General features: G+C 43.6%; 2 protein-coding genes across 2 annotated transcripts; both read left to right on the top strand.

Annotated features, from left to right (window-relative positions):
* The first annotated feature begins 2,608 nt into the window (after positions 1-2,608).
* Positions 2,609-4,312, top strand: LOC124796038. Its single transcript, XM_047260124.1, has 2 exons — positions 2,609-2,746; positions 4,039-4,312. The coding sequence occupies exons 1-2, from the start codon at positions 2,625-2,627 to the stop codon at positions 4,310-4,312; spliced, it is 396 nt and encodes a 131-aa protein (XP_047116080.1). The 5' UTR covers positions 2,609-2,624.
* A 4,536-nt stretch (positions 4,313-8,848) lies between these two features.
* Positions 8,849-10,830, top strand: LOC124796037 (tabersonine 16-hydroxylase 2-like). Its single transcript, XM_047260123.1, has 3 exons — positions 8,849-8,867; positions 9,027-9,239; positions 10,718-10,830. Exons 1-3 carry the CDS (start codon positions 8,849-8,851, stop codon positions 10,828-10,830), a joined length of 345 nt encoding a protein of 114 aa, XP_047116079.1.
* The last annotated feature ends 3,080 nt before the right edge of the window (positions 10,831-13,910 follow it).

Here is a 13,910-nt window from a genome sequence, read left to right as displayed (position 1 = left end):
CTGTAACCAGCGACCAGCTATTTTAGCCCAAGGGTCACTTAAAAACTGTAATTAAATTAGAAAACTAACCCTTAATATACGGTCAATTTATGCGTGAAACTTTTAATGTCAAATCGAAAGAAAAAGGCTCGACGCAATTCCGAGGCTTCCCTTCCAGACCACTGACCGTTATTGGCAGATACCTTAGCTGTGCTTCACTATACTTTTTTTTATTCTCTTCGGAATGACTAACATTTTAATTCTACATCCTCTGTTCCCTTTAATTAATTTGCAGTTTCCATTTTGATTAATTTTCTTTTTAAATCGTTATTAGTACTTTGATTTTTCTTTGTTGAAAACAATTTTTGCTTTCATAATGAAAAAAATTGTGTTATTACATGATGAATACTGTCATGTGGACGACCTGTCTTAAAATACCAGGCAACAGATCTTTCAAAACATGCAGCAAATGAAGTTTTCTTAAGAGTGCTTGTCACTCGTCGATTAAATATCTACGCATAACGTTGTAAATCAATGTGACATGGAGCGAACACTTAGCGTCGGTTGTAGGGAATACGAATAGTCGACTTCGATTTATTGGCAGAATTTTAAGGAAGTGTAGCTCATCTACAAAGCCGAACGCATACAGAATGTTTATGCGACTTATTCTTGAGTACTGCTCCAGTGTTTGGGATACCCCTCGGGTATCGAAGCAATTAAAGGGGTGCCTCTGGGTTTGCTTCCGGTACGTTCGACCAACACGCGAGTATTACCGAAATACTCCTTGAATTCAAAAGCGAATCCCTGGAATGAAGAAGCTCTTTCCGCGAAACGCTATTAAGAGACAGTAGGGCAGTGTCTGTATTTTACTGTTTCTGTACAGTTCAATGCAGTGTACCTTTGGACACGCATGCTCGTTCGAAGAAACAGATACTGCTGCTGATTGATAGCCGGATTAAATTATGAAAGGCATTCACATATTGCGAACACGATTGTACAACTAATAAGATTTAATAACTAGTAAGATATGAAAATTTGTGCCGGACGAGAACTCAAACCCCGATTTCCCGTTTCACGCTAGCGTTCGCCTTCACCGCGTCGGCTATCTGTGCACAACTCACGGCCAGATCCAGACTCCTACATGTCGCCGTGCCTGCGTCACAACCTGTACTCGTACGTACTTTATGTAATTCCCGTAGAAAGCAGTACATTTTAAATGAAATTCGTTGCCTAGTACAGGCGGATAAATACGATATTGCAAAGCCTGTGTTGTTAAGAAGAATGATGGATGCATGTCCGACGAACCATTGCATCGAACTAAACACACACTGTAAACAGTATTTAATCCCACAAGAAAGCAGTCTGAAGAACAAAACACTGTCTCTCCCTGTGCAGGAATCGTAGGATTTGCATGAGAGCACTATGGGATGGAGACACTGAGACAGATGGAAGTTTGGGTCCGGCCGTGAGTCGAGCACCGACAGCCAAAGAGGTTAAGGCGACCTTTCGTGTAAAGAGGGAAATCCAGGTGCGAGTCCCAGTCTGGCACAAACTTCCACAAGTTACTAGTAAACCATACAGTCGGTGTACAATTGTATTCGCAATTTCCGCATGCATTACATAACTACTGAGAGAGTTCAGAGAATCGGTTTAGTTCGAGAATCGGCAGAACTATTCTACTGCAGCCAGCTTGTATCTCTTATAAGGACCACGAAGGGCTGGTACGGAAGCATGTAGACAGTCGTCTTCCCCTCACTCCATTTCCGTATGAAATAGGAGGGGATTGTTTGGCAATGGTGCAAGGTACTCTCTGCCATGCACCGAGTGGTGATTTGTGCAGTAGGTAAGTAGATATATATATAACAGTTTTAACAGTTTACCGGTTTCGACAGCATCAGAGTACTTTCGTAGTAAGATGCTGTGTTCTGATTATGATTTTTCTGATACGAAACTGTAATATCCACCAAATGCGATCAAAGCAGTTGTGAATCAACAAGTGTTTTTTTCAGACCGCGTGAGACTGCCATATTTCATTGAGGTAGTAGTTATCGCTTTCGAATCATTCAGACATAACGATCGCAGTGGTTAGTTGGTCGGTTGGTTGATACGAGAGAGTGGACCAATCAGCGAGGTCATCGGTCCCATCGGATTAGGAAAGGATGGGAAAGGAAGTTGGCGTACCAATTCAAAAGAGCCATCCTGGCATTTACCTGAAGCGATTTAGGGAAATCACGGAAAATCTAAACCAGAATGGCCAGGCCTGGGTTTGAACTGTCGTCCTCCCGAATGCGAGTCCAGTGTGCTAACCACTACGCCTCCTCATTCGATACGATCTCAGTGTTATCAAAGGTTCAGAACGGGGTCTCGACAACAGAGTGACAATGAGGAATACATGGAAGTGTTAGCACACGGACGGCGCTAACACCAGAAGGAATTTTGCTGCGTCGTGATAAGAGAACCGACTGCGGGATGACGGAGCGTTTCAGCTTCGTCACGCCCGCCTCAGACAGAGAGCGTCGCGGCGAGTGCGACGGCGCTAGGCGAGAGGCTGGTGGTGGGGAAAGAGCGCTGATACTTAAGGCAGAGGCCGGCCCGTGCCGGCACCACAACACTTCCTACTAGCCGTGCTGTGCTATCTGGAAGACATGAGTGTTTCCAGCAGACTGCTGCTGCTGGGCGCCGGCTGCGTCCCCAGCCTCTCCGTCTGGGCCCTGCCGGCTGCCGCCTTCGTCGCTGTCATCGCCGCCTGCATCTCTCTGCGATACAGGTACGACACAAAGCAAATAGCTAAGGCTTTCTGAAGTATCACTGTACTGGCACTGTTGAAAACGAACCAGTGTCTTAGTCAGGGTAGCGTAAAATAGACAGTGATGAATCTTACAGCTCTTACTGTAACTGAAATGGTTAGTAAAATATGATATATAACGGCTGTCACGAATGAGGTAAAGGCTGTAACAACATTGCGCAAACATGTGTTTGCATATTCGTTTGACTGTCTGTTAGACCTGATAACAATATCTGCAGCAAGGGCACAATTAGCAACTCTGCTCCTGAGTTTTTCTATATGAAACATGTCCGATAACTTACAAATCTTTCTTCATTTTTCCGAGCTGTTGTGTTGTCGTGTCGATACCACACATTTACTGTTGGCATCTAACTTTGTAGTTGTTCGCTGGTCAACACTTCTGACGAGATATTCAATATTATAAACTAGAAACAACGTTTAAATTCCTTTAGTTTTCGCTAGGTGCTGATTCCCATTATGGGATGATCTGATGATTATATTAAGTACATGCAGTAAAGTCGTATTTTTTTTTCTTGATACGTCAATCTGCAGTGTGTTAGTGAGGCTTCAGGAGGATTACATGATCCAAACATCTTACCGAAGTAGAGTATGTGTCTTCCTGAACGATGTGGACACACTACAAATTGACGAGACATCAAATCCTAGATGATTTTATGGCCCTGACTCCTGTGGAAACCAAAATTTGCATACTTTAACAGACAAATTTACTTGCAGCCACTGCAAGTAGACCTAAGCTATGCTCTAGGAAATGAGCAATGAAAATACTTCATTAGGGCTTTCCAAGGAGGAATTAAACAGAATTATAATTTTATTAAATAATTTGCTGTAGTTAGTCTAGCACCGTGTCGACAGCAGTAGGGAATAACAGGCTGAAGAATATAAGTAGTCGTTCGTCCCATGCTCAATACATAATGACCTCCAGTGCACTCCAAAGTATAGATTTAGATGAAACCAGCATAGTACAGCGCAATGCTTTTGTTTGAGGTTCAAAAGTAATAGCTGCTTGTGAATCTTGCCAGTTATATAGCCATTCTCCATCAAACATTTTTGCTCCTGACATTTCGTCCAGACACGTACTACTCGCTAGAGAAGACTCAGCACAGACAGGAGTATCTCTCAAGACGCAGCCCTGTACGAAACGTCATGAAAAAAACAGTATCATAGTCGATGACAGCCTGGAAGTTTCAGCAGTACCAAAGACAAGCAGTAGTGGAAGGCTTGGTTCAACAGGCGTGTTCTCCGCTCCGTTGCAGAGTGCTGCAGTGGCTGCTGTCCCTGGTGTTGGAGACGCGCCCCCTACATGAGGTGCTGCACGGCCACTACGTGTCGCGGCCGCAGGAGTCCGCCTCGTGGGTGCGGCTGGGCCGGCAGCGGCTGCTGCTGCTGAGGGACCCACAGCTCGCCTGGCAGCTGCTGTCCGCCCACTTCCCCAGCTTCCCCGCCAGGGCGCGCACCCAGGCCTACGACATCGGGCTGTTCGCTCAGGAAGGTGAGACACCTGTGACGACACTTAGCCAGTCTTCCTAATACACAGGTTATACAGCTGCTAACTTTTCTCCACATGCGAGATTACCAGAAATTGTACTCCACAACAACATAATACCATGCCTTTTTGCATCTGTTTGGTTAATAATACATTAAGTTAAAGTGTTACCTCTTTAAACCTGTCACTCATTATACATACCTTCTGGATCACATCCCAAAACTAGTGAGAGTAGTACATATCCATTAGACAGAACCCAAATATCGTTATCTGAACACATAGATTTAGCTGCTAAGTATTAATAAGATGCCATATACAGGCAATCCATCTCTTTCACCAGTTAAGTTTTGTGTTGAATGACTCTTCCAACATTTACTCCCTTCCTTATTTGTCAATCATCCATTTAAATTCACAGCACCAGACTGTTTCAGACATGTCAACTCCTTCTACTTCACTAAGACACAATAAAATTTCGATGTCTTATCGTGAGTGCTAAACATCCACAATCTTATATATTTGGTATTGTTACAAAAAATGAAACAACAGTAGTGACATACGTGTTGAAAACAATTCTCATTACCAAAATTAACTTACATATAAACAACAAAAAGCACCTAAGATTTTTCTGATGTGACCACTGGTACATTTATTTATGCACAGAATTCTTAGCTGTCATCATTTGTGTGTTTCCTTCCAGAACAATAAGACGAATACAGTATTTGGTATCCTAAAAGAATGGTCATTCGTCTAAGTATTTATAATATGGCCGGGCCTTGTGATTGCTGTCCCAGTAGGGTTCGAAATGTAATGCACTGTAGCAAGGTCCTGAAGAATGTCAGTGTAATATAGGCCTCTTGACACTGTGGCAACACATGACGCATTACTGGTACTTGAAACCGTTAAAGTTGCAGTAACAGGCAGAATATTAGTACAGATAATATTGGCGTTTTCATTTGGTACCTGTGGCCGTATGGTATTAATACCACTGGATGCATTGCAGGTGCAATCTAGAGAGAAGTCCGCGCTTTCTACTCTGCTCACTGTGTAGTGGCAAAGTTGTTTGGACAAGAGTCCAATAGTCAGGAGGACTGCAGTTCTAATCCCAATCTGACCATCCTCATTCAGGTTCTTCATGTTTTCCCTACATAAGTCGCATGGGTTGTTTGAAGTGAGCAGCTGCTTACCTTCTCCACCCTTCCTTTATTATAGCTTCTACCATAATCTCTAATGTCCCTAATAGGTCATCGAACCCTGAATTACCATTCTTCTGCTCTTAATTGTATCCTTACATCAAAAGGAGCGCAACTGTCCACCACTTCAAAATAGAAATCGCTGCACTAGTTCCCACTGTGTACCGTAGCCATGCTGAAGCGGGCCCCTCGGCCTGTGTTGCAGGAGAGCAGTGGAAGCGAACCCGAGGCTGCCTGACGCCTTCCTTTACGCCGTCGGCCCTTCGCTCCGCCGAGCCGCAACTGCGCGCGCACGCCCGCCGCCTGGCCTCGCTGGCTGGCGGGTCTGCAGCCGCTGTGTCGCCGCGGCAGCTGCTGGCCTACTGCACCGACTGCGTCGCCTCGGCGCTGCTCGGTCTGCAGACGCGGACCCTCGAGGACGCGGACGGCTCCTCGCCGTTCCTGGAGGCCGTCCAGCGTGCGCACGACGCCAAGACCGACCCTGGCCGCCGCTTCGTGTTCGAATACCTGGGTCGAGCCGCATTCGACGCTCTGGGGCTGGGACAACTGCCCGACAAGATTGCCAGCTTCTTCAGATCGGTGGCTGCCGTCAGTATCGACCACCGTAACAGCAACCCTGTGTCTTCTCACGACTTTGTACACCTGCTTACGAAGAAGATGAAGCTGGAGGGCGCAGATGATAATGCTGTCCTACATGAAGGTAACTACAGGAACGCACTTGCTGATAACATCAGATGTGTGCACACCACGGTATCACATTATTATGACCACCACACACGTCACACAACATATGTCACATAATATTCTCTGGCAATGTAGGTGTTCAAAAGGACAGATAAGACTGTGTAGGCGTTGTTTCAAGTGAAAGAAAGGATTAATTGTGCTGTGAAATGAACTTCCAATGCTGGTAAACTGTAAATTCTTTGCGTACATGAGTCGTCAAAATGCGTTTCTGGCGAATGAGCCAATAACACTGACGTTGTTGTCGAGGTGGTCATTCCACTCTGGGTGAAGGCAAGGCGACATACAATAGCAGCACCGTTCACTTTCCAAATAAACTGGGCAGTAGCGTTCTGTGTCTATTAAAGCACTCCAGTGAACCAAGCTGCGAACAGATCTCTGATGTAGGCAGGTGGCTTAAAGATGATACATTGATGGGAAAAACTAATTTCCTCGCTACTGGTGACAAGTAGCAATATGCAATGGTTTGCGGCTCCTGCATGACAGGACGGCTGGGCATCAAGAGACTCCAGTGAGAGATTTCGGAGAGCGAAGGCTTTTCTGCTACGCTGGTAGAACGCGTGGGTGACGTGGTGGTAGTGGGGAGGCATCAGTACTTTGGTCTGAGAAAAGTTTTTGTGTTAGGTTTCTACTGTCATTAATCTTGTGGAAATTACTTTCGACTGATTTCATCATTTCTTCGTCCATACTTTCACATGGACACGAATATTGTTTTCCCTAATATGGGTGTAATCCTACTAGAAACAGCACGTCACGTGGTTATGGTTGTAGGGAAATGGCTAAAATAGCACCACTAAGTTCTCAAAATATTCACTGGTTGAATTCGTCACCGTGGCCCTTTCAGTGGCTCACAGAAGTGCTTTAGACACCATTTACAATTCTGTACAACTGCTGTGAGTGCTATAAGCTTCCAGTAATATATGTGCGACTAGGTGGTCGTAATAAAGTGACTAGGCAGTGTTTCCTTTGGATTCAGTGGCATTTGTCAACAGTCCATCGTTTTCATCGTTGCAGTCTCGAGTCAGACCGCCGCCATCCTGTCAGCTGGAGCTGGAGAGACCAGCCACGTGCTGCAGCACTGCCTCCTGGAGCTAGCCGCGCAGCCACAGCTGCAGCAGCGACTGCGCTCTGACATTGCTTCTGCTCAAGATCCAACTGCGCTGCCTCTGCTGGAAGCCGTTGTTAATGGTGAGCACAACGCCTTTGCAATCTGCATTATAACACGTAATATATTCTGAAAGAATATACTATTTTAACAGACGGTATCTTGGGCAGGGACGTTTAATCTTTGAGTGTTTATAAAGAGATTCAGAATGATCTAGACAAAATGTCAGTTACTTTAAATGCGAAAAAATTTAAGGAAAATACGATAGTTTCCGAGTTTATCGCTGAACTCAGTCGACGCGATTTTCTTTTATCTATTATTTAAAATTAGCGAACACAAACCTACTAGAAATTTATCACGAGAATTCACTGTTACAATTTGAAAAGTGTCGATTTCGCCACTAGCAGCGAGTTTAGACTTTTTTCTGTAAGTAGTGCGACGGTTCCTTCCTCCTCTGTACAGTCTGCAGCATACTGAAGTACTTTTTTAAGAAAGAACATATGAGTTGAGTTCCTGTTCCTGGCTTGTGAAGAAGCAGATATCTCGACTTGTGTTCTGTGTAATCGGTAATATACGACCAAGGCTCGGCAGATAGGGAAGAATCACAGTAAATGTTAGAAGCTGAATAAATGAATTAAAAGTAGTGCCACAGGTGGGACTTGAGGCCAGGCCTGCGTGTTTACTAGGTACATGTGTTAGCTATTACTCCATTACACCAAGCGAGGTGGCGCAGTGGTTAGCACGCTGGACTCGCGTTCAGGAGGACGACGGTTCAATCCTGCGCCCGGCCATCCTGATTTAGGTTTTCCGTGATTTCCCTAAATCACTTCAGGCAAATGCGGGCATGGTTCCTTTGAAAGGGCACGGCCGACGTCCTTCCCCATCCTTCCCCAACCAAATGAGACCGATGACCTCGCAGTTTTGTCTCCTCCCCCCCAAATCCACCAACGAACACCACTACACCAACGTAGGTAACAAACTTGCATGGGGTACACAAGTCGAATGCTCTTCCTACCACACACTTCAGGTTTGTAATCTGTGCAGCTGTTTTACATGTATTGTTGTCGTAATGTAATGGGTATCATGCATGCCTTGTAAGCAAGGAGACAAGGTTTCAAGTCCTGACTGTGTACAAGTTTTAATTCATTTCTTCAGCTTCTATCGTTGTGGCACTTCTGTCCGGAACCGCGGTGCCGCTACGGTCGCAGATTCGAATCCTGCCTCGGGCATGGATGTGTGTGATGTCCTTACGTTAGTTAGGTTCAAGTAGTTCCAAGTTCTAGGGGACCGATGACCTTAGATGTTAAGTCCCATAGTGCTTAGAGCCATTTTAACCATTTTTCATCTAAATTATTCTCCTAGGTGTAGGTTGCCAATTTCAGGGATGTTTTTAATTTATTTGTCGGCGTGATATTGCCGCTGCGAAGGCAACATCGGTTACCTCTCACACAAACGCCATATGTACACTGGAAACACCGGGGTTTGCAACCTGTTCTCCAAACTTCTACGGCAAGTTACAGTGAGAGGTGTCTGCTGTGTTGAAAATGCCTCCAATTTACATTGGTAGTCTGTGTTCATCTTATTTCCCTGAGAAATCGTCGTGTTTCAAAAATAACTTTAGTACGAGTAGGGTACTCACCCTTGTTTCCCACATGTAGTGTACTGTTTGTCGTACGAAGCTGGATTCTCGTTACCCGCGGCTGACGTGGTGTATTTCCGCAGCAGAGACGCTGCGGCTGCACCCCTCGGAGCCAGTGCTGAGCCGCGAGTGCCGGCAGGCGTGTTCGCTGGGAGGCGAGCGGCTGCAGCCGGGGGACCGCGTCCTGGTGCCCGTCTGGTCGCTCAGCAGGGACTGCGGGCCACACGGCTTCCAGCCAGACACAGGCGTGGAGACGCCACAGCTCGTCTTCGGCGGGGGACCGCGAAAGTGTGTCGGTAAGTACAGAATCACACTCGTGCTGTACCTAAGGCAGTTTGTTTTCGCAAGTTTCTGATCTGAGAGTTTAATTCGTACCCGGATGTTACGAGCTATGATTCATTTTCGTGAGTTTCGTGGAACACGCCGAAACACTACTCTTGCGTTACTTACCTGTCCTAAGGATAACTCGCTACTGTACCTGTGATACAGAGTCTCTTGAATAGTACCGTTCTTGCGCACAGATCACTGTCGTTGCATCACTTGCTCTCTTTCTTCACGACAAATCACTGTGATGTTACTATTTTCTTCGTGATCTTACCACTCAGTCATTTTTCACAGCAGGATTTGAACCGCATTACTACCGTGCCGAGCAACGACGGCAACCATCTGCAACGTCTATAATATTATTAGCTGTATCGTAAAATGTGGTCTATGTTAATCTCGGGTCTAACCATTTCCAGACGACGGAAAACTGTATTTCCTACAGGAATTAACCGTTAATGAAGCACTATATACTCTGAGTAGGTTATGGTAGTAACTTGAATTTCTTCAAATATGTTAGAGCTGTGGAGCACGTTTTACACTAAATGTTTTCCAGTATCGAGGTAGAACACGAACCATCAGACGTATGACATATACAGCGCTAGACGCATATACAGCATACTTAGCGCTACACAGGAAAAGATGAAGGTTGTCGAGCAGTTCGAATCTGCTCAGTTTTTATAGAAAACAGCTACGTAGAGATTATTCCCACTACAATTCAATTATGGGCTGGTCTGGGACAACAAAATTAATGTACTCTTCAAATGTGTGTGAAATCTTAAGGGACTTAGTTGCTAAGGTCATCAGTCCCTAAGCTTACACACTACCTAACCTAAATTATCCTAAGGACAAACACGCACACCCACGCCTGAGCCGGCCGCGGTGGTCTAGCGGTTCTAGGCGCTCAGTCCGGAACCGCGCGACTGCTACGGTCGCAGCTTCGAAACCTGCCTCGGGCATGGATGTGTGTGATGTCGTTAGGTTAGTTAGGTTTAAGTAGTTCTAGTTGACTGATGACCACAGATATTAAGTCCCATAGTGCTCAGGCCCATTTGAAGCAACCCATGCCTGAGGGAGGACTCGAACCTCCGCCGGGACCAGCCGCACAGTCCATGACTGCAGCGCCTTAGACCGCTCGGCATTAATGTACTACAGTGCGGTCAAAAATCATTTCCTTATCGGTAATTAGTTAACTACATATACATGAGAAAAATCATTAAGATTACCAGAATACATCGACCGTGTTTCTATTTATCTATTGTAAAAGTGTGCTGATGGTAGCCGTCATGTAGGTTCACTGACAACGTTGTTGATGGGATAGCACATCACATCTTCTTGTGAAGCACCTTTTCAAAGTCAAATTTATTACTTTAATTATAACAGAATAGTGAACATTGTAGTTTACATATTTTGCAGTGCGCAACAGAATATGAGAGTGCAGTTTTAATTTCAGGCTACAGACTGGGTCTTCTGGCCATCAGGATCCTGATCGTGGAACTGGTGTCTCAGTACCGGTTGTTCCCCGCTGGAAACGCGATCGGTCTCAAGAAGATTGACGACGAGTAGGAGCTGTAGTTCACTGCAAACTACAGGATGTCTTCACATCTATGACTGCCTTCGCAAGAGGAAATTATTTATTTTTAGATAATGATATAAGAAGACTGATCTTTCTGTTTATTACCATAAGACTAAAGTATTTATAACTAAAGTTACTGTGTAACAACTAAATCTTACTACTATGTAGTAATCATAGAGTGTACCTTGAGCTTTGAGAATGTGAATACAGTTGCTACACTAAGTGTGGCATGTCATTCACACTACGTCTTCACTGTGATTTATTTATTAAGAATATACTTTTCATGTAGTACAGAACAAAATGTTAATGAGAACTACAGAGTCAGTAGACAGTATTGATAATTATCATTAAACATCATTAATTCATTACCTCATCATTTTTTATATTTTGGCATACACCTCCATTCCTGATTCCTGACGCGAGTCTTAAACTTTTAATTGGGAAATTGTGTGTGATAAGTTTGCTGAAATGATTTTTCTAATCGTTGTCCTATAAACTAAATTAAAATTATATAGGCGGTGTGGGACAGCTTTGACAAAGGATAAAAACTGTATCATATAACACACAGATGTATTTTTATTAAAGACGCTCGATTTCGATCAATAATCTGGCCATCCGAGGGTCACAAAAAGATAATTCAACTAAGCATTGGATAGCTGCAATACCCAATGTTTACATGACATGACGGCTGCACACTGAGAATCGCTATTAAGAAATAGAACATTTTAAGAGATTCATTAGGTATTGCAATTGTGCTGTCCGTAGACGAAAATCTTTTTGTAATTCCAAGATGGACAGATTAATGGCCTAAATCGATCGTCTTTATTGCAGTTGTTTATTACATAATGGATATTTCTACCGAAATTAAGATCGACAGATATTTATTTTATTGTAATGTAGAACCTTCTATTCCCGTTCCTTCAGATGCCTGCTTTTATCAAGTGCTAACGCTTCACTCGTTGTTATTATGTCACTATTCTTAAGAAATACTGTGTTTGAACGAATCATATATAAACCAAAAATACGAAACAACGTGAACTATCAAAAAAAAGATTTTAAAAATATAATTTCAAAAGCAAATATCATGGATGTCAAATAAATGTATTCAAGCAGAAATCAGTATCGATCATGTGGTATTAGAATATGATGATGACCGAAATGCACCTATTTTAAATACCTTCGGTGCAGTATCACACACTGGAATGTGTTTTGTAACATTGTTTCGATTTAGCCAGTCAAATGCATTCGATGTGCAGTAGTAAATGTATTGGATTGGAGGGGGAAAGCGGTGGGTGAATGGGGAGGGGGGGGGGGGGGGGAGACAGAGTAGAATGTAAACGATACAAGATTTCTCTCGTCCTCATTTAGGCAACCCTCTCGCTTGGCCCGTGATTCCTTTGCTTATGCTCTGCAAACTGAAACGCCAGTGGCTCACGATAGTCTCCCGACATAAAGTAATCTGTTGGACTGTCTGACATGAGTGTTTACTGCAGCAGAAAACAGCAAGCACCAGAGACCTATTTAGATAAGTACTATACTAAATATTTAGCGTAGTGAGCCACATTCCACTCATAGTTGCCGTTTATTACATATCGTCGAAAATTCTAAAGGTTAAACTGGTCCTTTGTGAAATGGGTTAGTGAGTACGAGGGACTTAATTCACTGGCATCTTACACGAAATTCAGAAGGAACTACGCAGTAAGTATTTATCTCTGTGTTGTGTGTCTTCATTCCTTATAAATTTTCTATGTATGTCACTTAATCACTCACGGTTCCTCACAAAAGCTGCAGATTCGTAATAATATAGCTAACGTTACATTCATCACTTGGATCTACAAAATTTTTTATACCGAGCAGATGCAGACAACACGTGGATGAGCAACGAAATCGGGAAGCAGAAGAGGAAAGAAAAGGTTTTGAGGATCTTTGATAAACTAAGGACCACTTTCAAAACCATACGCCTAAAAAAGAAAGTTTATAATGAGTTTATGTTACCTACTTTGCCTTATGCCAATGAGTCATGGACTTCGTGAAGAGGTTGATGTTGAGAATTACTAGCAAAGAAAGTGAGTGACTTCGACGTTCAGAACCGCACGAAAATGAGCTTGGACTATAAATCATCCCAGAAACAGCAGAACGAGCTATTCGCATGCACGACTCATCTTAGCAAGAGGAACAATTGAGTGGTCACCTTTCCAAGGTCTAAGACAGGAACTTCAGTAACACGAAGAAACAAAATACCAGTATATCAAAATATTGCCAACCTCTTTATGTGTGCTTCTTTAGGCATTAAGCTCTACATGTGAGGAAATGTTGATATGAAAAACAAGTGAAGTTAAACGATGGTCAGCTTCCCTCTCTTCTATACAATCAACTTTCTGCACCAAAGTACAAGCCTATGTTGTAACGTGCTTGGCCAGTGACAGGTTATGACGCTGACATAACAATATCTTTGTTAGAAAATGTAATTCGTGTTTCATTTGCTACTGAACTGCTTGAATGCAAAAATGGTGTCGAGTGTGAGAAAGGGGCTTTACTCAGATGTACGCGTTGTTTTGTTCCAATTTAGTTTGTTCCAATTTAGTTTGGGCACTTCGCAGAAGTCCCACACCTGCACTTCGAAGGCTGAGTGGCTGTGCAACACTAGCGGGTCAGCAGAAACAGTTTGTTATTCAGAAAATAGGAATTTACTTTAGGCAGAGGAATAGTGCAATAAGACATGACATTATAATTTGCATGTTTTTGGTTCATATTATATCGATATTTATTTCATCGTCTCACGGAAGCTCCTCTTTGAACCCTCGAATAGGCGTTCATTCATATGCCTTTGGTGGTGAGACGCACAGTTTTGCCTGCGAGTGACTCTTACCACTGTTTTTAAGATTATCGATTTATATTCTAAGCACAGTTTTGTGCAGTTCTGAATGTTCAAAGCAATGGGCTTCCCGTGTAGGAGAGAGAATAAACATATAAATGATCAGGGAAAAGACTGGAGTCTAAGACTGCAACGACAAAGAAATTAAGGTGCACAAAATTTGTAGCTAGGCGCATGCGCCTCCACCCAGCAGCG

This window comes from Schistocerca piceifrons, chromosome 4 (genome assembly GCF_021461385.2).
Source record: "Schistocerca piceifrons isolate TAMUIC-IGC-003096 chromosome 4, iqSchPice1.1, whole genome shotgun sequence".
In the NCBI taxonomy this organism is placed as follows: Eukaryota; Metazoa; Arthropoda; class Insecta; order Orthoptera; family Acrididae; genus Schistocerca; species Schistocerca piceifrons.
This window is presented reverse-complemented; position numbering and strand designations above follow the sequence as displayed.

What these genes read in the sequence shown, in the direction of transcription:
- LOC124796038 (XM_047260124.1), top strand. Translation starts at nt 2,625, where the DNA reads ATGAGTGTTTCCAGCAGACTGCTGCTGCTGGGCGCCGGCTGCGTCCCC. An exon ending in TGCATCTCTCTGCGATACAG is followed by an intron (nt 2,747 to 4,038) that starts GTACGACACAAA and finishes GCTCCGTTGCAG; the next exon opens with AGTGCTGCAGTGGCTGCTGT.
- LOC124796037 (XM_047260123.1), top strand. An exon ending in GGGACCGCGAAAGTGTGTCG is followed by an intron (nt 9,240 to 10,717) that starts GTAAGTACAGAA and finishes TTTTAATTTCAG; the next exon opens with GCTACAGACTGGGTCTTCTG.